General features: G+C 37.0%; 2 protein-coding genes across 2 annotated transcripts; both read left to right on the top strand.

Annotated features, from left to right (window-relative positions):
- Window positions 1–13,129: 13,129 nt before the first annotated feature.
- LOC133881030 (uncharacterized) lies at window positions 13,130–22,795 on the top strand. The gene is made up of 4 exons (XM_062319994.1): window positions 13,130–14,184; window positions 15,515–15,580; window positions 17,618–18,020; window positions 21,908–22,795. The coding sequence occupies exons 1-4, from the start codon at window positions 13,301–13,303 to the stop codon at window positions 22,793–22,795; spliced, it is 2,241 nt and encodes a 746-aa protein (XP_062175978.1). The 5' UTR covers window positions 13,130–13,300.
- Window positions 17,475–18,259, top strand: LOC133882483 (uncharacterized). Its single transcript, XM_062321670.1, has one exon. It carries the CDS (start codon window positions 17,511–17,513, stop codon window positions 18,165–18,167), a length of 657 nt encoding a protein of 218 aa, XP_062177654.1. The 5' UTR covers window positions 17,475–17,510; the 3' UTR covers window positions 18,168–18,259.
- Window positions 22,796–24,696: the final 1,901 nt, after the last annotated feature.

Genomic DNA, 24,696 nt, shown 5'->3' on the forward strand with positions numbered 1-24,696 from the left:
TGAGTACTTTTGAGTATGTTGAACTTATCAATGATATTTTGGAGAATTGAATATTGTATGTGGAGTGTGGAATGAATTGTGTGACTGTGTGTTGCGGTTGAGAATTTTAAATATTGTATTTGGTGTTTGAGAAATTGGTGTTGTGACATGTTTGTGGATTTGGGAGTGTTATCATAAACTATTTTGGAGCATATTCCATTGGTGCATGATTACACAATCTTGGGAAATAATCAAGCCATGGGCTCTACAACTTGGGTTCGGGACTCGGATACTTGAGCCCCGGGCTCTTCAGTGATTTGAGTCAGAGACTTGGCTTCTTGAGTCAGGGACTCGGTTTCTTGAGCCAGGGGCTCTTCTCTTGAGTCTAGGACTCTACTCTTGAGTCCGGGAACCAGGGGACTTGCATTGGCATACATATATTGTGGTGTGTTTGTGTGTACTGTTTTCATGATATGTATATTGTAGTTTTGCTAGGCGAATTAGTATGCATATGAGTTTTAATGAAAAAGAGCATAGGCATATTTCTATTGACTGGTTGCATGATTAAGAAGCATTGAGTTTGGATGTGCCTAGATGTTCACATTGTTCAGAGATTGGAATGTTATGTCTTGGTATAGTAGGCAGTTGTTATTTGTTCTTCAGCAAAGACATGCTTGCATATTGGAGTCTCACTCTAGTACTTTCAAAGGCAACGAGTCTCAATGTATTCAAGCATAGTGTTACCGATAACTGGGGATGCAAATGTATTTGTATAGCTAAGCTAAATGTCTTGTTGTAGTATTTCCAAAATGCATTAAGCCTCAATGTATTGGGAAGCAGGTGTTTCATTAACTTAAGGATGCTAGAGTTCTGTATAGATATGCCTCGAGCAGCAATGTATAGTGTGTTGGTATTTCTTATGCATGGGATGCTTGTGTTTCGGTGCACATACTAAATGCCATTATTTCTAGCTTAAGGGTTATGTGCATGCAAATGTCCTCGTGTGTATGTAAGCTTGAGCAAACAAACCACAACGTATTATCGTAGGTGAGGTCGTACGTAGTTGTTTCTACAACAGAACTTCTATATATAATCTCAGTTGCCTAGTATGTTTAAAACGTTTTCTATTACTCTGTGTTTGCTATATCAGCTATGAGGGTTTTCAAACAAAAGTTCATAAAATTGGCAGCTGTTATAGTGCTCGCAAGACTATAAAGGAAAAGTTAGTTATTTGTGAAAACTCAGTCAGTTTAATATCACGGAGGTATCGATATTATGTACTGAGACGGTGAACTCATCCTTTCACCTATACGGATGTGGCAAACCCCCACAACCGTATAGATGATGTTCCTTTGGCAGCAGGTACTTGGGTATAGTTAATGGTTTGATAGCAGTGTACTTGGGACATTATGACTAAAGCTCGCTGTGACGGTTGTAATTGTCGAACCTCGGGTTATCCACTATTCTATAGGTTTGGTATATGGCTCGTGTTGCCTATGACACTTGTATTTTCAAGCCATCCTTTGTATTGTCTTTATTATACTTATAAGCTTTAAATAGATAGATGTCAAATGGCTCATTGTTGTAATTAATTTGTGATAGATGTATAAGATGTGAATTCTGCTATTCTGGTTTATGTTTTCCGCTGCATAGATAGATATATGTTATACTCTAATTATCAGGTACATGTTATGGGGCATGTGTCATATGTTGGCTGAGCAACACATTGCCGTGCCACTGTGAGAACTTGTTTATGTTTGTATTAAAAAAAAAAAATGGTCATCACACATAGTCCCTCATACCTTTTCCTAGAATAGAAACTATCATGCTTATGCTCACGGGGTTTCGGCTTGAAGCAGCTAGATTAGTTATGACCAATTTTGCCACAATGATGGCAAATAGGGACAAAGCTTTGAGAGCATTGTCTCCTTTGCCGGGGGATATATTTAGGCAAGGAAGGCCTTGCATCAACTTTACCTTTCTTAGGATCATTCTTCTTAGTCCAAGGTCTTTGAGAGTAAATTTGAAGACAATGTGATCGAGTATGACCAATAATACCATAATGAAAGCAAGTAGGAACAAATTTAAGCTAAGATTGCTTCTTGACAGGTATTTTAGATTCAACTATTACATGATCATGAACAATGACACTTTTTCCTTTATCCAAACAAGCAACATGAGGCTCAGATATTTCAGGCTTAACAAACACATTTCTAGAAGTAGAAACATCATGTGAAGAAGAAGCAGGAAATTTATCAAAGCCTAAGCCATATTTGTCAGAAGAACACTTTTGATCATTTAGCATTTGAACAAGCTTATCATTAGAAATTTTTTTCAAATGGCTCTGTAATTCAATTAATTCATCTTCTAGACACTTAACTTTTTCAATCAATTAGTACTTTCAATTTCAAAATCATTAAGCATTTTCACATGCTGTTTGTTTAGATCTCTCATCTCAGAATATTTCACAAACTGTTTATTGTAGACACTTTGAAGCTAATTTTGTTCTGTTTCTGACTCACTATTTTCAGAATAGTAATTATTAGACTCATAAGGACTATCATATGAAGCAACAAAAGCAAAGTAATTTGAGTCTTTTTCAGAAGTCTCATCAATTTTATTAGTGTCAGAATCATCACTCAAAGTAGTATTAAAAGCTTTACCTTTCGATTGTTTTAGATTACGACAATCAGTAAGAACCAGACTTCCTAGGAGGTCACCCATCCTGGTACTACTCTTGTAGAAGCACGCTTAACTGAGGAGTTCTGATAGGTTCATGGCTATCATGGCTTTAAAATGCATTGTTTCAAGAAGGGGTGAATATACATATAAGCACACACCCATTCTCATACCCAGTCAATGTGGGACGTCACAATCACCCCCTCTTAGGACCCAGCGTCCCCGCTAGCGATCCTTATAGGATCACCCCATTGTTGGCATCCCAATGAGTGCCCGCTAACGACCTTTATAAGCATGTGCATACTTTCCCATCTCAGGCTGAGCGATGGCTCTGATACCATTTGTAACGACCCAGCTCTAACGACACAATATTGTCTGCTTTTGACTTCCCCGAACCACACTTCCTAGGAGGTCACTCATCCCGATACTACTCTCGCAAAAGCACGCTTAACTGCAGAGTTCTGATAAGTTCATGGCCATCACGGCTTTAAAACACATTGTTTCAAGAAGGGTGCGAATATACATATAAGAACATACCCATTTCCATACGCAAGCGATGTGGGACGTCTCAGTTCCTATGGAATCACTTTTAGGATTTTTAGAAGATTTAGCATTCTTATTCCTAAATTTTTCTTTGCTAGAGTTCATCATCTTCCTAAAATTTCTAGCAAACAGAGGAAATTCTATCCTCATCATCATAATCCTTATCAAAGGAATTATAAGATTTTTCTTTAGCAGCCTTAAGAGAAATGGACTTAGTTTTCCTAAGGGGAGGTAAAGAAAATTCATAAGTTTGAAGAGAGCCAACAAGCTCTTCAATTTTCATTGTATCAAGATCCTTGCCTTCTCAATAGTGGTAAATTTTACCCTAAATCTTTTAGGCAGAGATCTTAAAATCTTCTTAATGATTTGAGCATCAGAAATTTTCTTTCCAAGATTAATCATAGAATTTCGAAGATTGCTTATCTTGGTATAAAATTCATTAAATTTCTCTTCTTCCAACATTCTAATTCCTTCAAATTGAGAAACCAACATTTGAAGTTTTGCAGTTTTAATTAGTTAAGTTCCTTCATATGAAGTTTCTAGGATCTCCCAAGCTTCTTTAGTAGTTTCACAATGAGAAATTCGTGAGAATTTTGATGGTAAAAGTGCTTGGCATATAGCATTCATGGCTTTGTCATTCACAACACAAGTTTTTTTTGAGGAATTGTCCATTCAGCTATTGTCGTTGTTGGTGGATTCCATCCAGTTTCGATAATATGCCAAATGTTTATTGATTTTAGAAAAAATCTCATGTAGGATTTCCAATAACCATAATTAGATCCATCAAAGGAAGAAGTAGAATTAAGAGTAAGAGACATAATAAAAAGGAGTATAGGATCATACTCAAGAAATTAATCCAAACAGAGTGAACCCGCTCTGATACCAATTGAAAATAATTAAAGACTCCAAACAACTATAACCAAACAGATAACCAAATATGTAAAGCAGTAAAAACAGATAACACAAATATTTGGTTACGAAGTGGAAACTCTTTGCACCAAAGAGAAAAACCACTACGGGGCAGCCCAACCTAGGAAATCAATTATACCTAAGAAATAGCAAATTACAAAAAGTTCATACTCACAACCCTTCGCAAGTCACTCTTTTGAATTGTAACAAGCGCCTACTTGTCTGTCTTTCTCCCAGACCTTTTTGGAGAGTTATTCAATTGATCTTCCTTAACTGGAGCTCCACTCTAGTTGGCTTCAATGGTTGAACGAACAAATACAAGCAACACTCTAAGAGATACATAAATCTATTTAAGCCTAATAAACATTCTCTTTATACAATGGAATTCTTTATTGGAATTCTTAACTATGACTACCTAGAGGCCACTTTAAATAGGAACCCCAAAAACAATTCAAGAACGAATTTCTAGGCGGCGGCGTCCGGACAGGCTAACGCGTGTTCGACATTGATCAGAAAGAAAAAATTTATGTGAAGCGTGTCTGGACAGGTAGCCCTAAAGTCTGGACACATGCATGAAAAATTCTTCTCGGGAAGTTGTGTCCGCTGGGATGTTCGGACATCTTAAAGAACAGGTACTCTTGGGAAGTTGCGTTCACTTACCTGTCTGGACACTATGCAAAACAGGAGGTCTCTGGAAGTTGCGTATGTTGGCTGTCTGGACATCTTGCAGAACATGAGCTCTTTGTGGGTCGTGTCCGGACACGGCTTCTGGTTGTCCGTACATGTGAAAAAAATTCAAAAATTTAGGAACAAATAATTATGCAGAATATTTTTCAAATCACAACTCTTTCCTTGCTTGATTAATATTCTGCAATAATCTCCTTATTCACATCTTTCCTTTCTTGATTAATATTCTTACAATATTCTTCTTTTTCGGCTCTTTCCTTTCTTGAACAATATTCTTGCAATATTCTTCTCACTTGGCTCTTTTCCTTTCTTGAATAGAATAAATAAGTTTTGACACCAAATTTATAATCATACCATTCAATCGTTTTAATGTCATACGATGCAATTAACAATGTCGTTTACACGCATGCATTTACAAACTCTCATAGTACATCATTCATTATACATCTCCTGTATATCATGTAAAGTAATCATGTTAGAAGTAATCTAAAATAACAAGTATCGCAATGCTCCACCAAAAAACTTTCTAGAGACTCACTACCCTCAAAATATGTGAAAGAATCTTAAATCAAAACTTAATCTAAGCTAAAATGTCATAACTCTTAATTTGACCACAAAATGTTTATTTTGTCTAAAAGTCGAAAATTCGTTTATCGGGTGGATCAATTGTTGGCTACCTTTTGGTTAGACCACTGAACGTTTGGTTGTTTGGTAGAAACTTTCATTCTAAAAATAGTCCACTCCTAACTCATTCTAACACAATCTAAAGCTCTAATATGCATATTAACATTGCCCTAAATTTAAATATAATGTTCATACACACCTACACTTATAAAACCATAAAAAATCCCCAACTTATCACAATCCAACCATAAATCAATGTCTAAGGATAAAGATCTACTTTCATACCTCCAAACAGTACTTTAAACACTAATAAGTAACCAAATATCAAAGGCCACCACTTGGGATGGGAATGGTTCAGCCCACATGCATCATTTGGTTAAAACACTCCACTCTAGTCGCCTCCTCGAAGTGCTTTTCAATGACGCTTTCCCTCCCTCAAAACTATACTCAGGATAATCGTAACCCATTATCATCTAACCATCTATCAGCATCATACTCAAAATATCCAATTACCAAAATTAAATCCACAAAATCAAACATAAATATATGGTTAATAAGCTAATACAACAATTAAAAACAAGTAATAACATGCTCAGAACAACATCCACGACGAGATTAAAGGTAACTTAGAAGAGTTGTTTAAGCATGGTGACTTTGGAAACGTTTGATGGCTTTTGAATAACATGAATTTTGATGTCTCGTGAATCTTGAGTTTTTATTATAGTCATCGGTTAATTTCTAATAGCATTATTTTTCTGACAAAAGTTGTAGCTAATCGAGCATGAAAAGTGTATTTAAACTTGTAGGAGAGTACGCAGCTTTAGGGGAAGTGTTATAGTTTAAATGCATATTTTTAATTTGTATACCTTTTCGAAAGAGATATAAAAGCACAAGAAAACTGAACGTCTCTAATACAAAATAATAGGAATCTGAGGGTTTCTACATGTTGAAATCAGACAGTAAAAGGACAAAAAAATTGGATATTGACCACTTTGAAGTGATATCAACCTCCAAAAGACGCATAACATAATCGATCTTTGATTTTCCATACAACATTTACATCCTTTTATAGATAGCATTGCAGCTTATTCAAAGAAAAGAAAACTATTACACAATCACCTACTAAAGAGAAGAGTGGAATCATGCACTTCTTACATAATATTGCCCAAAATAAAGAGATTGCAAAAATATGCAATTATTATAATTATAGTCTAATATTGGTGATCATGGAGTCTGCAATGAATAGTACAATTATCATCTCCCATGTATGTCTTTGCACTGTTCGCGACAATTTTTGAGTTTCTTCCATGCCGGGCCAAGCCCTTCATGTTTCACATTCTCATAGAAGTACTCGCGACAATTTCTATAACATAATTTCAATTTTTCGCTTCTCTCTTTACGACTAGTCTTCCATCGGCGTATACCATCTTCATCTAGAGAGAAAGAAAGAAGTCGAGCAGGTACTGACAAGGGATGGAGAGATGGGGGTATATAGGGAGCAAAAAAAGGAAGTGGATGAAGCTCTACATGCTTCAAAACTAGGAAAAGAGTCGCTAACAATATTATCATCACCAAAAGTCCCTTCATACCTTTTTCATGCATTGTTCCTCACACTCTTGGAATTTCTTTTTTCTTTTTTGGAACTTCAGGATGAGTCCATAATCTATAACATCTAAAGCTTATATATAGAAGAGTAATAGGATATCTAAATTTTATTGATTCTTAAAAAAAGCTTGATTTTTTTTTTTCCTCTTTTTTTTTTTTAAGCGAATATTTTTTCAAGCATGGTGACCTTGGAAAAGTCTAATGGCTTTTGGCTAAATTGAATTTAGTTAAGGTCATGTCGCTTGACTCTCGAGCTTTTATTATAGACATCAAGTTATTTCTAAGCGTTTTTTTTTCCCGAAAAGGTCAAGTTATTTCTAAGAGCTTTTATTATAGACATCATGTTTCCCAACTCTTGAGTTCTTATTACAGTCATCTAGTAATTACTAAAAAGTTTTGTTTTATTTTTTTTTTGGCAAAAGTCGTGTCTAATTGAGCATAATAGTTTATTTGAATTTAATTAAGCGAAGATTTGTTTAAGCATGGTGACCTTGGATACGTTTTTTGACTTTTGATTAACGTGAATTTTGGTTAAGGTTATGTCTCTTGACTCTTTAGTTTTTATTATTGTCACCGAGTAACTTCTAAGAACTTAATTTTTTATATCCTTTCAAAAATATGTTGGCTTCGAAAAACAGATATAAAAACACAAGAAAATTAAACGTCTCTAATACCAAATGATAGGAATATGAAAGTTTCTATTGGTTGTAATAAACAATAAAAGGAAAACAAAACAATGATAAATTGACCACTTCAAAGGGATGTCAACCTCCAAAAGATGCATAAAATAATTTATGTTTTCACTCTTTGATTTGCCATACGACATCCTTTTAGAAAGGGATTGCATATCATTTTTGGAAAGAAAAAAAAACTGTTACATAATGATCTACTAATGAGAAGACTAGAATCACGTGGTTATTACATAGGGAAAATATCATTTTGGCCTCCCAAATTACCACCCATTTCGCGTCTACCCCACAAATTGCCAACATTCTGGCTCCAGCCCTCCAAACTACCTAAACCTTTGAAAAATGCCCCATTTGGCAAAATATCTTCATATTACTCCTGCCACGTGTCATTTTTCAATTAAAAAAAACTTTAAAAAAAAATAGAAAATACGGTGTTTTGGGGGTGCCTGTGAGCCACCCCATTTTCCTTTTTTTTTTTTTTTTTAACAAAAAAAAAGTTTTTTTTAGTTTACTTTTTTATTTTTTTTAGTTTTTAGTTTTATTTTTATTTTTTAATTGAAAAATGACACATGGCATGGGTAATATGGAGATATTTCAGCAAATGGGGCCTTTTTCAAAGGTTTTGGTAGTTTGAGTGGCTGAAGTCGGAGTGTTGGCAGTTTGTGGGGTTAGACGGAAAACGGATGGTAATTTAGGGGGCTAAATTGTAATTTTTCCTGTTACATAATATTGCCTAAAATATACAATTTTTTGTGATTATGGGTTATATTAAGGAAATATTATAAGATCACAAGAATCGATACCAGATCCAATATCAGTGATCATGGACTCTGCAACTAATAGTATTACGATTATCTCCCTTGCACCATTTACGACAACGTTTGACTTGCTCCCTTGCAAGCCTAAGCCCTTTTAATATCACATTCTCATAGAAGTCCTCACAACAATTTGTATAACAGAAGTTTATACTAATGTTCCGTTTGTTTCGACGTAAAATGGTTTCCGTCGTAAAATGGTTTCAGGGAAGTCATTTTTCAGGAAACCATTTTCCGTCAAAAGCATTTTCCGGTGTTTGGCGCGTACGGAAAATCGCAAATAATTTTTTATATTTTTATTCAATCATATTAACTTAAAAAAATCAATTTTTATTCGCAACATAAAAATATTAATGTAAAATAATATAAAAATCATCGATGACGAAATTCGGTCACTGGCCGACAAGATTCTAACCATTTTTACCTGATTCCGACTAATATAGCCAGAATTCAAGATAAAGGCCGGAATCCGGACAGTTTCGTCGAAATCTGGGATAGCCGAATTCCGGCGAAAGTGGTCGGATTCCGGCAGTTCGCCGGAATCAGGCACAAAAGGCCGGATCTGGCCAGATCCGTCCTGCCAGCCGACCGTTCTGGCCAGGGCCGGCCGGGAACCGGCCACTCTGGCCAGGGCCGGCCGGGATCCGGCCAGCCCGCCGAAATCCGGCTCTGGCTAGATGGCCGGAATCCGGCCTTTCTGGCCAGATCCAGTCAGATGGCCGGAATCCGGCCGATTTGGTCAGATCCAGCTAGATGGCCGGAATCCGGCCGGTCTAGCCAGATTCCGGTCAGATTGGTCGCCGGAATCTAGCTGACCGGATTCCGGCGAAGGTGGTCGGATTCCGTCGCCAGATTCCGGCGACATTAACCCGATGTTGTCGGATTCCGATACCGGCAATATTTCGATGGTGGTCGGCTGCTTGAACGTGAAGGTCGACTGTGCCGTTTAAAATAGATCGACTGCGTCTGGCGTCTTCGGAAAACGATTTACGCTTTTAAAAAGCATAAATCATTTTCCGAAATTTACTAAGCATTTTTGGTCAAACAGAAATCATTTTCCGGTTGACTATTATTTTCGCCCCTACCAAACACCGGAAAATGCCGAAATCATTTTCCAGAGATCATTTTACGCCGAAACAAACAGAGCATAATATTAGTTCCATCTTATTTAATAAATATAATTTTTTTTGAAAGGAATAAATATAATTTGTTATACTAAAGTCTTATCATGCTAGCGTGTTAAAACTGATAAATTGTTCCGTAAGCATTTACTTACCTCAAACACGCATCCTCAACATCGAACATCTTAACTTCGCGTCACTACAAAATCATGCTCTAATATTAGACATTATCCATACTAAAAACTCTAACCTTACATTTGAAATTATAATTATATATGTTCTGTTTGTTTGAGCATAAAATATTTTCAGTATTTTTTCGGCGTTTGGTGCAACCGAAAATGATGATCAATGGAACTCATTTTCAATTTGACTGTAAAAGTCTCTTTCATTTATAGAAAACGATTTACGATTTTAAAAATTGTAAATCATTTTTTGGATTTAAACTCTTCATTCTTGTAGGCACGTTTGTGAGAATCCGCCACCACCGAGCATTGAAGTTTGTTGGTTTCCTGAATCTACCGTCGAAGGTCCCCGATCGCCGGATTCCAGTGACGAGGACCGCCACTAGACTCCGGTAAAACAAGGCAGAATCCGATCGGTCTTGCATTGGTTCGTTGGAATCCGGCGACGTCCACCCACCGTAGTCGGATTCTGGCGACTAGATTCCGACCAAAACTAGCCAGAATCCGGCTGTACTATGTCGAGGCTGGAATCTGGCCAGGGTGTTGGAATCCGGCACAAATGGCCAAATTCCAGCCACATTCGTTAGAATTCGGCCAACCCAAATTTCGGTGAATCTTGCTAGAATTTGGCCAGTATGGCCGAAATTCGACTAGTTACCTAGTATCTAGCTATATTGTGCTGGATTCAAGACAGTTAGTTGGAATCCGGTTGTACTGTGCCAGATTCCGGCCAAACTGGCTGAAATCCAGCACAAATGGCCATTGATAATTTTTTCGTACAAGCCAAACGTCGAAAATTATTTTCGAAGAAATCATTTTTTTTGAAAAATGATTTCATTAAAAACATTTTGTGACAGAAAACATATTACGTCGAAAAAAAACGGAGCATAAAACACAAACCATGCATTACAAACCCTAACCACACACTTACTGCCACCATCGATCTTTCGGTCCTCGTGGGATCAATCGATCAGTGCCTTGTTTCAACAATTAAAACCTAAAGCTTACTACATAACCCTAATCTCATGTGTAAACAACACTTTTGATCACTACAGAAATTATAATAAATGTCATCTACCTTGCACAAGCATTACAATCAGTCCTAGATCCAAATGTTATTCTAAAATATTAAAGCATTTTAGTTATCATTAACATAATCAAAACCCATTTGCTAAGCATACAAAATAAGTATATTAAAACGTGGATTATTGTCTGTGTTAATGTTGTTTGCCCTTTAAAACGAAATCAAACCTTCAAGATCTGTAGTTCTCATTCATGGATCTACTTTCTTAAAATACAAATACTGTTGGCTTGTGTGATTAGAAAATAATGAAGTGTAACTAGATATGAAAATAAATAGTGAAATCATGCTTAAAAATCATAGTTAAAGGTTCGGTTTAGCTCATTACCACAATGGTAGAGCTTCTTCTCGAAGCAAGGTCTCCAAGAAATCCCCCCCTCTATTTCTCACTATAGGGTTTAGGTCTCAGAAATGACGAAAATAAGACCTAGGGATTATCCTTGGTCCTTTTATAGAGCCTTCCCTAGCTGCATGGTTCTAAATTTTTCTTTTAAAAAACCTAGTATGTGAACATTAATCGTTCGATCCTTAAATTATTGAACATCGATTAATCGATGATCATTGAAGTTTGAACCCTAAATTTTTTTAAGCTTTTTAGCATCTTTTGTGGAACACTTGTACATGGTTGCTATAATATATATATATATATATATATATATATATATATATATATATATATAATTATTCTACACTTAAATAGTTTAAAATGTTTAAAAGGTCTTCATGATTTTGTAAATCAATATTTATTTTAAAATAATAACCTTGTATTTAAGCAGGGTGTTAGAGATTCATCCAACAATTCTTCAACTCATTGTGCATGTTGCTCGAAGGCCAAGGCTTGTTGAAAACGTGACATGTTACAACCTAGAAAAAGTGTTAGCAACATGTACGCTATACCCAAAAAAGACTAATCAATGTTACAACTGAAGCTTCCTAGAGTCACTTATATAAATAGCCCAGTATCGCCTAATAAGAAACCAATATGAGACTTAGCATCAATATTATAACACATTCACATTCGATCCATCTAATGTACGACTTTACTTTTTGAGCTACTGTGTCAGAATCTCTACCATTCAAACCCCTGATGTCCTCATTAGTGCTCATGTCACATTGTAGTGCGCCAATGCCATGTGGTGGTAGTAATCTCACTTTCATACCATTTGTCACGAGCCAAGGAAAGCACCATAGGCAAACATGGTAATGGAACTTTGGGTTTAAAGGAGAATTGCAACCATATGTATCACCATGAAATAAGAAGTTTGCCTTTCATTCTTTGGCAAACTGCTCATAAACTTTGGGGAACGCAAGGAATCTCATCCTCTTCAAATCTCATGATTTCGATCTGGATCTCAATGCTATGTCGGTAATGTTTTTGCAATGTCTCCATCCGACCAGCTCTCCAACTCATTATCAGTTATTTGTAGACTTATAAATCACAGCAGGATCTTTAAGACAATAACATGTTGCACGAATGGCATTGACTTCATTTCCTGTGACTTCCAGGATTGCGTGCCTAAATTCCAGGAAGACAAGAAGCCTGCACCACGAAATTGTTGAATTTAATTTATGCAAGGCAGAAAAATATTGATTGCAATTAGTGTATCAGGAATATTTTAATTTTTTTTTTCGTGCTCTTGCTTTACTAATAGTTTGGTCTCAAAACTATCATTTGTAATGAAATTATGGAAATTATAATTTGATCCATAACGGCTGTGAAGCTTTACTAATATTAAATTATAATATAATTAGAAAATGCAACTCAATGAATAATACTTAGTTGGTACCATAGAGATCCCTAATATTAATCACACTTGCACCATATAATTAAGCATATGTAAGAAATTTGACAGAAATGCATTTGCGCATACACTAATTATGAATTCTTATCAGTTAAAAGAAACATAAATCAAATTTTCTGACATACCAAGGAAATTTTAATGGATGATGAATGAGATAATCTGACAGCAATTAATGAAACACGTACCACACAGTTTTGGTAATGCATTGATACCATGTGTGCAGGAGGGACACAGCCCTCTTGTCTCCCTGAGAGGCAGGCAGAATGGCTAATGCCTTTGTTGTTGTATTGGAGGAGATGGTGTCAACACCCCTCGTGTGTTGCATATTTTATGCAAAAGATTCCGAGGTGATTTTAGAAAATTAAATATAATTGGTAATGAGTTGGGGACAAGTTGGTAGGGAGACAGTGCATAAACATTGCTGGCGTTGTATTTAGATCTAAATCGAAATCATGTTACTACTCATTGAGTTTTGAAGATGATGAGATTCCTCTTGTCTCCCTCTACCTGTAATATATATTCAGTAGATGCCAACCGATGGATGGCAAATTTCTAGACTCTCTTAATTCTCCGAGTGGAAAAAGATGGCCCTATCTCCTCTCAACCAAAAATCCCATTCCCATGCTCGCTCCAATAGCTTGCCATCCAGACCACACCCTCTCATTCTACAATGCAATGAGCATTTGTGCAGATTTGAGGCTTCTGATGCGGCCTCTTCTTCGTCATCATCACTAAGCTGCAAACTAATTGGCCTTCAGGATTTGCATGATTCTGTTGAAAGGTTGCTTCAGTTGCCCCAAATGCAACACGCCTTTGTCCAAAGGTGTCATGAAAGATGGGTAGAAGAGCTTTTGGATGGATCTCTCAGGCTCTTGGACATGTGTAGCGCAGCCAAGGATGCCTTGATACATACAAAAGAATGCGCACGTGAACTCCAATCAATTATGCGCAGAAGAACAGGAGGTGACATGGGGCTCGAAAGGGAGGTTAGGAAATTCTTGACCTCTAGGAAGGTTGTCAAAAAGGCAATCCAGAAGGCCCTAAAGGGTATCGAAGGTAAGCATGCTGACAAAAACCATGAGACTCTGCCCTTGGTTAGCACATTGAGAGAAATAGAAACAGTCACTCTCACTGTGTTTGAATCCTTGTTGTCCTATATTGCCGGGCCAAAGTTGCAATCAAAACTAAGCAGCTGGTCCTTGGTTTCTAAGATGGTGCTCACCAAAAGAGTAGCAGCAAGTGAAAAGGAAGAAACAGATACATCTGAATTTGAGAAGGTGGATGCTGCATTACACTCCCTTATTAGTCACCACACAAGCAAATCAGATTACATCACGCACATTGAGAATGTGCATAACTTGCTGAGGAAATTGGAGCCAATTTTTCAAGATCTTGAAGAGGGACTTGAGTGCCTGTTTAGGCGCCTAATCAAAACCAGAGTTTCTCTTCTCAACATCTTGAACCACTAGCCACAGAGATCACAATGCAATATTATGGTAGACATAGAGTTTTGTCATTTATTATGAAAAGAGAAGGAAGGTGTTAGGTATTCATACTTGTAAATGAATGAAATATATGTGCATTATGAAAAAAGTAGGAAGATATTAGAAATCATCTCTCTTTTTTGGATAAGTTGCAGAAATCATCTGTTCTACATCTTGTTCACTAGCTTCCAGCACTCTCACTCTTTAACTGTGCAATATTGGATTTGAATGTTCTATTATATATGTCCCGTCTTTAGCTACCCAACTACTCGGTATTATGTGTAGGATCACCTATGAAAAATAGGCTTTAGACCCCAAGTTATAACAAATCAGATATTAACAAAGTTATCAACTTTAAAGCCAAATACCATATATATATATAAATACCAAAATCAAAGCAAGCATAAAAGAAAATTCAGAAAAAATTTGGTATCAGTCCAGGACTCTTGCCGGGTATCCACAACCGGCAACTAGTTCTCTGCAAAGGCTCAACATAGGCAAGAACACGTAGCAGCTATGTTTTTCAGATTTGCCCAGATATGGCCGGACCTTAGACCAGGTTGGTTCGGTAGATCCAATCGATAAGCAAGAATGAATAATTTGACGGACTATTGATAAATCATGTAGAGAATAGATGTGTGAAGCTCGGGAAATATTGTTTGTGGCCCTAAGGGTGGTTTAGTTATGAATTTAAAAGTTTATTGAGTGGTTTATTTGAATTCACAAATATTCGAATTCAAGTTTGAACAAAGATGAAAGGATAAGAAGAAGAAGAAGTGGAGGTGAATACGAGACCAAAAGAACTCTTCGTATTGGATTCAACTTAATGATTTATAACCACCCGTGGCAGTAGTTCAGTGGTCTCAAGGCAATCTCCATGTGGTTAGGCATCCAGTATGAATCGAGTTCGAACCCCGCAATGGGAATCACTCACTCCTAGTTAGTGTTAGCCACCTTGGGTCCTACTGATGCCCTGTGGGGGCTGGGTTAAGCTATGACTTAATTAGCCTTGAGAGAGCGCCTGTAGTTCTTCGCCGCCTAGGCCCCTCCTAACAAATTCTTAGCGGGTAGATACTACCATGGTAACGCCTAGGTAGCGTAGGCACAGTTGGTTGTCCCCTCCTCCCCTTCTAATTAAAAAAAAAAAAAAAAAATCAATGATTTATAGAATTGAGTTTCATATATATATCGAAGCAAAGGGATGGGATCAGCTAACTAAAAATAACTGACTTGAGAAACAGAAAAACTGTAAACTAAATACATATACAACTATACAACTCGTATCAAGTACACGTAATATGGTTTGCTTAGAAGTTTGGTGGGTGATCAGTTGAAGTTCTGGAATCAGAAGCTATATCAAGCAGAGTTTGCCTACAATAGGTCTATTACTTGGAGCAGGGTTTTAGTCCATTCTTCATTGTCTATGGGGCTAATTCGTGTGCACCATTGGACCTAGCACTAGTTCCTTATATGGAGAGCATGAATTCTAAGGCAGAAGATCTTATTTTTCAAATGTAGGATACTCACAAAGCTATCGTTAAGCATTTGAAGGATTATGTGCATGGTTAAATACAAGGCAAGTGCAGATAAGAAATGGTGTTATGTGGAGCTTGAGGACGGTGACTATTCTTGACAAAAGATAGGTTACCTGTTGGAGAGTATAACAAGTTGTGCTCGCAAGATTGGACCGGTGAAAATAATTAAATGATCAATTCAAATGCATACTGGTTGAAGCTACCAAGCCACATCAAGACGTCTTATGTATTCAATGTTAAGCATCTTGTTCCATATATGGGAGATTCATCTGATGAGGATGTGAATTCGAGGACGAATTCTCTCTAACCCGGGGAGGATAATGTAGATCAAGTTGTGCTCGATTTTATGAAGAAATTTGGAGAAGACATGGACGACTAGACGAGGTCCAAAACATGTCCGGACGGTTTTGTTAGCAAGGCTTTGGGAATTGAAGGAGATTTGTGAGGCATGTTTGTTATGGCTTCAGGAAGGCGTTTGGATGAGTTGCTAAATCCGCAGATCCGAGGGCCTCTTCAGGAAGGCGTCAGAACTAGGAGGAATGTGTGGGAGATCCCAGACACTCGTTAGGAAGCGGATAAGATGAGTGTCCCCGTTAGTACGAAATCGCAACAGATTGACAAACCGACTTAATTTCAGTGTTTTATCATGTTTAATAATCTAACTAATATAAATACTTGTTATAAATGGTTTTGGCTGCAACTTTTGTCAATTATTTATTGGTTTTCAATAAGAAACACTCAAAGAGTTAATTTCTACTTAACCTACCTCAAATCATTTTTTGATTCTTGATTTTGGGAAGAGTTGTGAGTTTTGTGTGGGTTAATTATGCGACCCATTACACCTACGCTACATCATAAGACCGCATTGTCACTCGTGGGTTTTTGTTTTTTATTTTTCTGAATTTGAAGAACAATGATAATTAAACCCCTTAAAATTGCAAATGATTTAAAGTAATTATGGAAAATGCTCTACTTCCCAATTTTTTGTTTTTTATTTTTTTTTTCTAAAAGTGGTTCCCAAATGATGTGTCACAATCCTATGAGATAGTGACACATTTTACAAAATAGTAGATCCCATCTATGATTAACACATCCATAATTTGGAAATCAATGTTTGAGAAAAAAAATTTGGGAAGTGTAGCACTTTTCTTAGTTACAGCATATAAGTAGACATAAGAATTTTGAAAGAAATGCATATGCAAGCATACAATAATTATGAATTGCTATCATTTAAAAGAAACGTAAATAAAATTTTCGGTCACACTAAGGAAATTTTAATGGATGACGAATGAGATAATCTGACAGCAATTAATGAAACAAATACAACACATCAATGGTTATTCTATGATACATGTGTGCACGAGTGACACAGCCCTCTTGTCTCCCGGAGAGGCAGGCTGAGCTCGGCAGAATGGCCATTACCTTGGTTGTTTTGGAGAAGATGCTGTCAACACCACTCGTGTGCTGCATATTTTATGTACCAGGGCACAAGATATTATGTCATACAAATCTGATTTTAGAAAATTAAATATAATGGGTAATGAGTTGGGGACAAGTTGGTGGGGAGACATTGCATAAACATTGCTGGTATTGTATTTAGATCTAAATCGAAATCATGTTACTACTCATTGAGTTTTGAAGATGATGAGATTCCTCTTGTCTCCCTCTACCTGTAATATATATTCAGTAGATGCCAACCGAAGTATGCCAAATTTCTAGACTGATTTGAACAATCAACTCCTAGGCCTTTCTCTTAATTCTTTGAGTGGAAAAAGATGGCCTCATCTCCTCTCAACCAAAAATCCCATTACCATGCCCGCTCCAATAGCTTGCCATCCAGACCACACCCTCTTATTCTACAATGTAATGAGCATTTATGCAGATTTCAGGCTTCTGATGCGGCCTCTTCTTCGTCATCATCACTAAGCTGCAAACTAATTGGCCTTCAGGATTTGCATGATTCTGTTGAAAGGTTGCTTCAATTGCCCCAAATGCAACGTGCCTTTGTCCAAAGGTGTCATAAAAGATGGGTAGAAGAGCTTTTGGATGGATCTCTCAGGCTCTTGGACATGTGTAGTGCAGCCAAGGATGCATTGATACATACAAAAGAATGCGCACGCGAACTCCAATCAATTATGCGCAGAAGGTCAGGAGGTGACATGGGGCTCGAAAGGGAGGTTAGGAAATTCTTGACCTCTAGGAAGGTTGTTAAAAAGGCAATCCAGAAGGCCCTAAAGGGCATGGAAGGCAAGCATGCTGACAAAAATCATGAGACTCTGCCCATGGTTAGCACATTGAGAGAAATAGAAACAGTCACTCTCACTGTGTTTGAATCCTTGTTGTCCTATATTGCCGGGCCAAAGTTGCAATCAAAACTAAGCAGCTGGTCCTTGACTCCTTGGTTTCTAAGTTGGTGCTCCCCAAAAGAGTAGCAGCATGTGAAAAGGAAGAAACAGATATATCTGAATTTGAGAAGGTGGATGCTGCATTACACTCCCTTATTAGTCACAACACAAGCAAATCAGATTACATCACGCACGTTGAGAATGTGCATAAGTTGCTGGGAAAATTTGAGCCAATTTTTCAAGATTTTGAAGAGGGACTTGAGTGCCTGTTTAGGCGCCTAATCAAAACCAGAGTTTCTCTTCTCAACATATTGAACCACTAGCTAGAAAGATCGCAATGCAATATTGTGATAGATATAGAGTTTTGTCATTTATTATGAAAAGAGGAGGAAGATGTTAGCTATTCATACTTGTAAATGAATGAAATATATGTGTATTAATCATGAATGAAAGAAGGAAGATATTAGGAACCGTTTCTGGTTCACAATCTTCCAGCACTCTCACTCTTTAACTGCGCAATATTTGATTTGAATGTTCTATTATATATGTCCCGTCTTTAGCTACCCAACTACTCGTATCATGTGTAAAATCACCTATGAATTAAAAGTAGGCTTTAGACCCCAAGTTATAACCAATCAGATAATAACAAAGTTATCAACTTTAAAGCCAAATACAACATACATCAATACCAAAGTCAAAGCAAGTGGAAAAGAAAATTCACTCAGATTTTGGTATCAGTCCAGAACTCTTGCCGGGTATAAATGCGCCTCATGGCGTCTTTGGCAATGGAGATGCAGACCTGACGGGTCATTTTCGCAAGTTGCTGAGAATGCCATGACCGAGACAACCGCACTTCCGCCTGCTGAAATTGATTGCCATGCTTATTTTCTATGTATGGACTTTTAAACCCAGAATTTTGATTTTGTCCCTCTATAGGGGTAATAGAATTTCCCGGCTCTCGCTTGGGTTTAGAATATGAAGCCCCTGCCATGTGTTGCCAGAAATGCTTTTTCTGCTAACAAAGATTATGCTGAGCGCTTTGAATTTGAGGAGGGGGTCCGGGATCCCTTCATCGTTGACTCTTTCCAGGCGGCCACTGGCGGTGGAGCAACTACTCGAGAAAATCTGCAGGGAGCGGAAGCAGGCGCCCCCGGACTGTTTATAGGCTACATGGGTTACTGTTGTCTATTGTTTCCGATTGGGACACACGGTTCATACATTTTTGGAGGTGCTTGTGGCGATTGTCTAACACCAAGCTGAATATTAGTAGTCTCTATCACCTTCAAGCTGATGGGAAAACGGAGGTGGTTAGTCGGTCTTTGAGTGGTTTGCTTAGAAGCTTGGTGGGTGATCAGTTGAAGTCCTGGAATCAGAAGCTATGTCAAGCATCTTGTTCCATAGATGGAAGATTCATCTGAGGAGGATGTGAATTCGAGGGCGAAATCTCTCTCACCCGAAGAGGATAATCCAACTATTCAGCCAAAAAAAAACTCGTCATATTAGATGAAAACACTAAAAAAACTACTCATCGTACTCTCACCACTTTGAAAAAAAAAAAAATTGGTATGTAAACAGCAGCATATTATTAAAAAATTATAAAAAATTGTCACTTTTCTTTTTTCTTATTTTTCTTTTTCTTTTTCTTTTTTTTTTCTCACATCTTAGCACAACCAAGTAGGAAAAGATAAATTTTCAAAAATTTAACCATTAGAATAAAACTATTAAAACATATGACCGTTAAGAAAAGAGAAACATTCAAAAAAAGATTAAATAAAAAATAAATAAATAAATCTGAAAAAGTATTATTTAAATGGAATAGTAATATTAAATAGTTAAAATAGTGAAGCAACTAAAGTGTTTTAAAAAAGTGGCTCGTCGGAATAGAGAAAAGTAGTTTTTAATCATTTTGGCTACGAAAATTTGGTGAGGCTATTTTTAAGAATGCTCTTATAAAGTCTAGGGTCCTGGGTTTAGGATTTCAAAAAATACGATTAAAAAATTGCGATTTTAAAATGTACAATTTAAAAACGCAGTTAAACGTTTGGCAAAATCGCAGTTTGATCTTTAAAATCGCAAGTTAGCCTTTAAAATTATGCATTTTTAAAAAAGTACTCCATTGCCTGATATTTGAAAAAGCAATTTTCTACATTTTTAAATCTCAATTTTTTTAAAAAACAATTCTCAAACGATTTATTTTTAGCTATTTGGTTTAAAAAAGTACTTTTTGTCTACAAAATGACAATTCCAAAAGCACAATTAGCAAAAGCAATGTGAGACTTATCACCCGTGAGTATCTTTATACACCACTTACTTTATATGCGCTACTCGATCATATCTTTTCAATATGGGACTGAGGTGTTACAAATAATGAAAATCAAGCTGCACTCGATTTTACGAAGAAATTTGGAAAAGATGTAGAGTTCCAAAACACATCATGACGATTTTGTTCAGAAGGATTTGTGAAGGAGATCCGAGAGCCACGTTTGCTATGGCCTTGGGAAGGCGTGTGGACGAGTTATTCAATCTAGAGATTCGAGAGTCTCCTCAGGAATCTCGTCAAGAAGGCGTCAGGACGAGAAGGAATGCGTGGGACGGTGGGAGATCCTACACGCTCGTTTCAAAGCAGATCGGGATGAGTAAATGTCCCCGTTCATACGAGATCGCAACAGATTGACAAACCGACTTAATTTCAGTGTTTTACCATGTTTAAGAATCTAACTACTATAAATACTTGTTATATGAACGATTTTGGCTGCAACTTTTGTCTATTCTACGTTGGTTTTCAATAAGAAATACTCGATAAGTGATTTTCTACATAACTTACTTCAAATCCTTGATTAGATTCTTGATTTTGGGAAGAGCTGTGAGTTTTGTGTGTGTTAATTCTCCCCGTTACACCTACGCTGCATCATAAGACTGCATTGTCACTCGTGGGATTTTGAAGAACAATGATAAACCTCTTACAAATTGCAAATGATTTAAAGTATTATGGAAAGGTAAACTCCAATATAAAGACATATATTCATCTAAAAAACAATATAAAGACATATAAGGAAGATGCAGTAGTACTGTTCGTAGTAGCATTAAACGTCTTTCATCGCTTTCCCATTTGTTAAGATAAACACCAATATAATAGTCCAATTTTCATCCTCGAGAGTACTGGACAGTGCAACTCATTGAGTCATACCAAGTTGGTATATATCAAATATATCAATATATAATATTAATATATCACAGTTACACCCTCTAAGCATATATAAGAATTTTGAAACAAATGCATATCCAAGCAGATAATTATAATAATTATCAGTTTAAAGAAACAAAAATAAAATTTGCAGTCACACTAGGGAAATTTTAATGGATGATGAATGAGATAATCTGACAGCAATTAATGAAACAAATGCCACACAGCAATGGTTATTCTATGATACATGTGTGCACGAGTGACACGGCCCTCTTGTCTCCCGGAAAGGCAGGCTGAGCTCGACAGAATGGCCAATGCCTTGGTTGTATTGGAGATGGTGTCAACACCCCTACTCGTGTTGCATATTTTATGTACCAGGGCACAAGATCTTATGTCAAACAAATCTGATTTTAGAAAATTAAATATAATGGGTAATGAGTTGGGGACAAGTTGGTAGGGAGACACTGCATAAACATTGCTGGTGTTGTATTTAGATCTAAATCGAAATCATGTTACTAATCATTGAGTTTTGAAGATGATGAGATTCCTCTTGTCTCCCTCTACCTGTAATATATATTCAGTAGATGCCAACCGAAGGATGGTAAATTTCTAGACTTTCTCTTAATTCTGTGAGTGGAAAAAGATGGCCTCGTCTCCTCTCAACAAAAAATCCCATCACCATGCTCGCTCCAATAGCTTGCCAGCCAGACCACACCCTCTCATTCTACAATGCAATGAGCATTTATGCAGATTGGAGGCTTCTCATGCACCCTCTTCATCATCATCATCATCATTAAGCTGCAAACTAATTGGCCTTCAGGATTTGCACGATTGTGTTGAAAAGTTGCTTCAGTTACCCCAAATGCAACACGCCTTTGTCCAAAGGTGTCATGAAAGATGGGTAGAAGAGCTTTTGGATGGATCTCTCAGGCTCCTGGACATGTGTAGTTCAGCCAAGGATGCCTTGATACATACAAAAGAATGCGCACGCGAACTCCAATCAATTATGCGCAGAAGATCAGGAGGTGACATGGGGCTCGAAAGGGAGGTTAGGAAATTCTTGACCTCCAGGAAGGTTGTCAAAAAGGCAATCCAGAAGGCCCTAAAGGGAATTGAAGGCAAGCATGTTGAGAAAAACCATGAGACTCTACCCATGGTTAGCACATTGAGAGAAATAGAAACATTCACTCTCACTGTGTTTGAATCCATGTTGTCCTATATTGCGGGGCCAAAGTTGCAATCAAAACTAAGCAGCTGGTCCTTGGTTTCTAAGTTGGTGCTCCCCAAAAGAGTAGCAGCGGGTGAGAATGAAGAAACAGATACATCTGACTTTGAGAAGGTGGATGTTGCATTACACTCCCTTATTAGTCCCAACACAAGCAAATCAGATTACAGCACGCACGTTGAGAATGTGCATAACTTGCTGGGGAAATTGGAGCCAATTTTTCAAGATCTTGAAGAGGGACTTGAGTGCCTGTTTAGGCGCCTAATCAAAACCAGAGTTTCTCTTCTCAACATCTTGAACCACTAGCCACAGAGATCACAATGCAATTATGATAGACATAGAGTTTTGTCATTTATTATGAAAAGAGAAGGAAGATGTTAGCTATTTATACTTGTAAATGAATGAAATATATGTGTATTATGAAAAAACGAAGGTAGATATTGGAAATCATCTCTCTTTTTTGGATAAGTTCAGAAATCATCCGTTCTACATTTCTTTTCTATTTTTTTAGATGAATCAAAACTTTTATAGAACAAGAACAACACCAATTTCATCACTACATCGAAGGAATTATTATCGTTTAGCGCCGCTATGGTGAAATCGGTAGACACGCTTCTCAATACAACCTGGCAGTAAAAACTGGACCACGTCCAAAAAATTAAAAACAGGACACACAATCACTACAACTATGTAGAAGCCTAACAAAAAGAAACGCCTGCTGCAACAAAACATAAACATGCACCAAGACAAAATCAGATATTAGTAAAGTTAACAACTTTAAAGCTTAATAGCACATACATCAATACCAAAATCAGAACATGAGGACTCTTGCTGGGTAATGCGCCTATTAGCATCTTAGACAATGAAGATGCAGACCTGACGGGTCGCGATGTGTGCCATCTGCGACCAGAATATTTTGAAAATCTGCAAGGAGCGGAAGTGCGCGCATTTTTTTATTACATTTATGTTCTTTCAGATGGACACTAGAAGAACACTAGAAAGAACTCTAGCATTCCTCTAAAAAGATTAATACAAATGCATATTGGTTGAAGCTACCAAGCCACATTAAGACGCGCGTCTCATGTATTAAATATCAAGCATCTTGTTCCATACATGGGAGATTCATCTTATGAGGATGTGAATTCGAAGGCAAATTCTCTCCAACCCCATGGGGGTAATGTAGATCAAGCTGCGATCGATTTTTTGAAGAAACTTGGAGAAGTGAGCATCCAAACAAGGTCCAAAACACGTCTGAAGATTTTGTTGGGAAGGAGTTCCAAGATCGTGCCTCTTCAGGAACTAAGCTCGTCAGGAAGGCGATAGGACGAGGAGGAATGCGTGAGAGATCTCACATGCTCATCAGGAAGCATATCACGACAAGTAAGTGTCTCCTTTAATACGAGATCGCAACAAATTGACAAATTAACCGATTTAATTTCAGTGTTCTACAATGTTTAAGAATCTAACTACTATAATTACTTGTTATATATAAACAGTTTTGGCTACAACTTTTATCTATTATTCATTGGTTTTCAATAAGAAACACTCAAGGAGTGATTTTCTACTTAGCCGACCTCAAATTCTTGATTCGATTCTTGATTTTGAGAAGAGGTGTGAGTATTAATGTGTGTGTTAATTCTGCGACCCATTACACCTACGCTGCATCATAAGACTGCATTGTCACTTATGGGTTTTTTTTTTTTTTTTAAAAAAAAAAAAACATATATATATATATTGGAGAACAATGATAAACCCTTTGATGCATAGAAAATTAGGCATAAGATTTGAATATTATTTTTTGAATAAGATTAACTTGAAAATGAAAAGAATCGTACAAAATATTTGAAGATTATTTTTAAAATTTTGAAAGAAATGCATATGCCTACAATAATTATGAATTATTATCACTTATCAGTCAAAAGAAACATAAATAAAGTCTTCTGACTGCAATTAATGAAACACATACCACACAGCTATGATTATTCTATGATACATGTGTGCACGAGTGACACGGCCCTCTTGTCTCCCGTAGACGCTGGCTGAGCTGGGCAGATCGAATGGCTAATGCCTTTGTTGTATTGGAGGAGATGGTATCAATACCACTCGTGTGTACCAGGGCACAAGATATCATGTCATACAGATCTGATTTTAGAAAATTATATTGGTAATGAGTTGGGGACAAGTTGGTGGGGAGACATTGCATAAAC

The sequence above is a fragment of the Alnus glutinosa genome, chromosome 11 (genome assembly GCF_958979055.1).
Source record: "Alnus glutinosa chromosome 11, dhAlnGlut1.1, whole genome shotgun sequence".
In the NCBI taxonomy this organism is placed as follows: domain Eukaryota; kingdom Viridiplantae; phylum Streptophyta; class Magnoliopsida; order Fagales; family Betulaceae; genus Alnus; species Alnus glutinosa.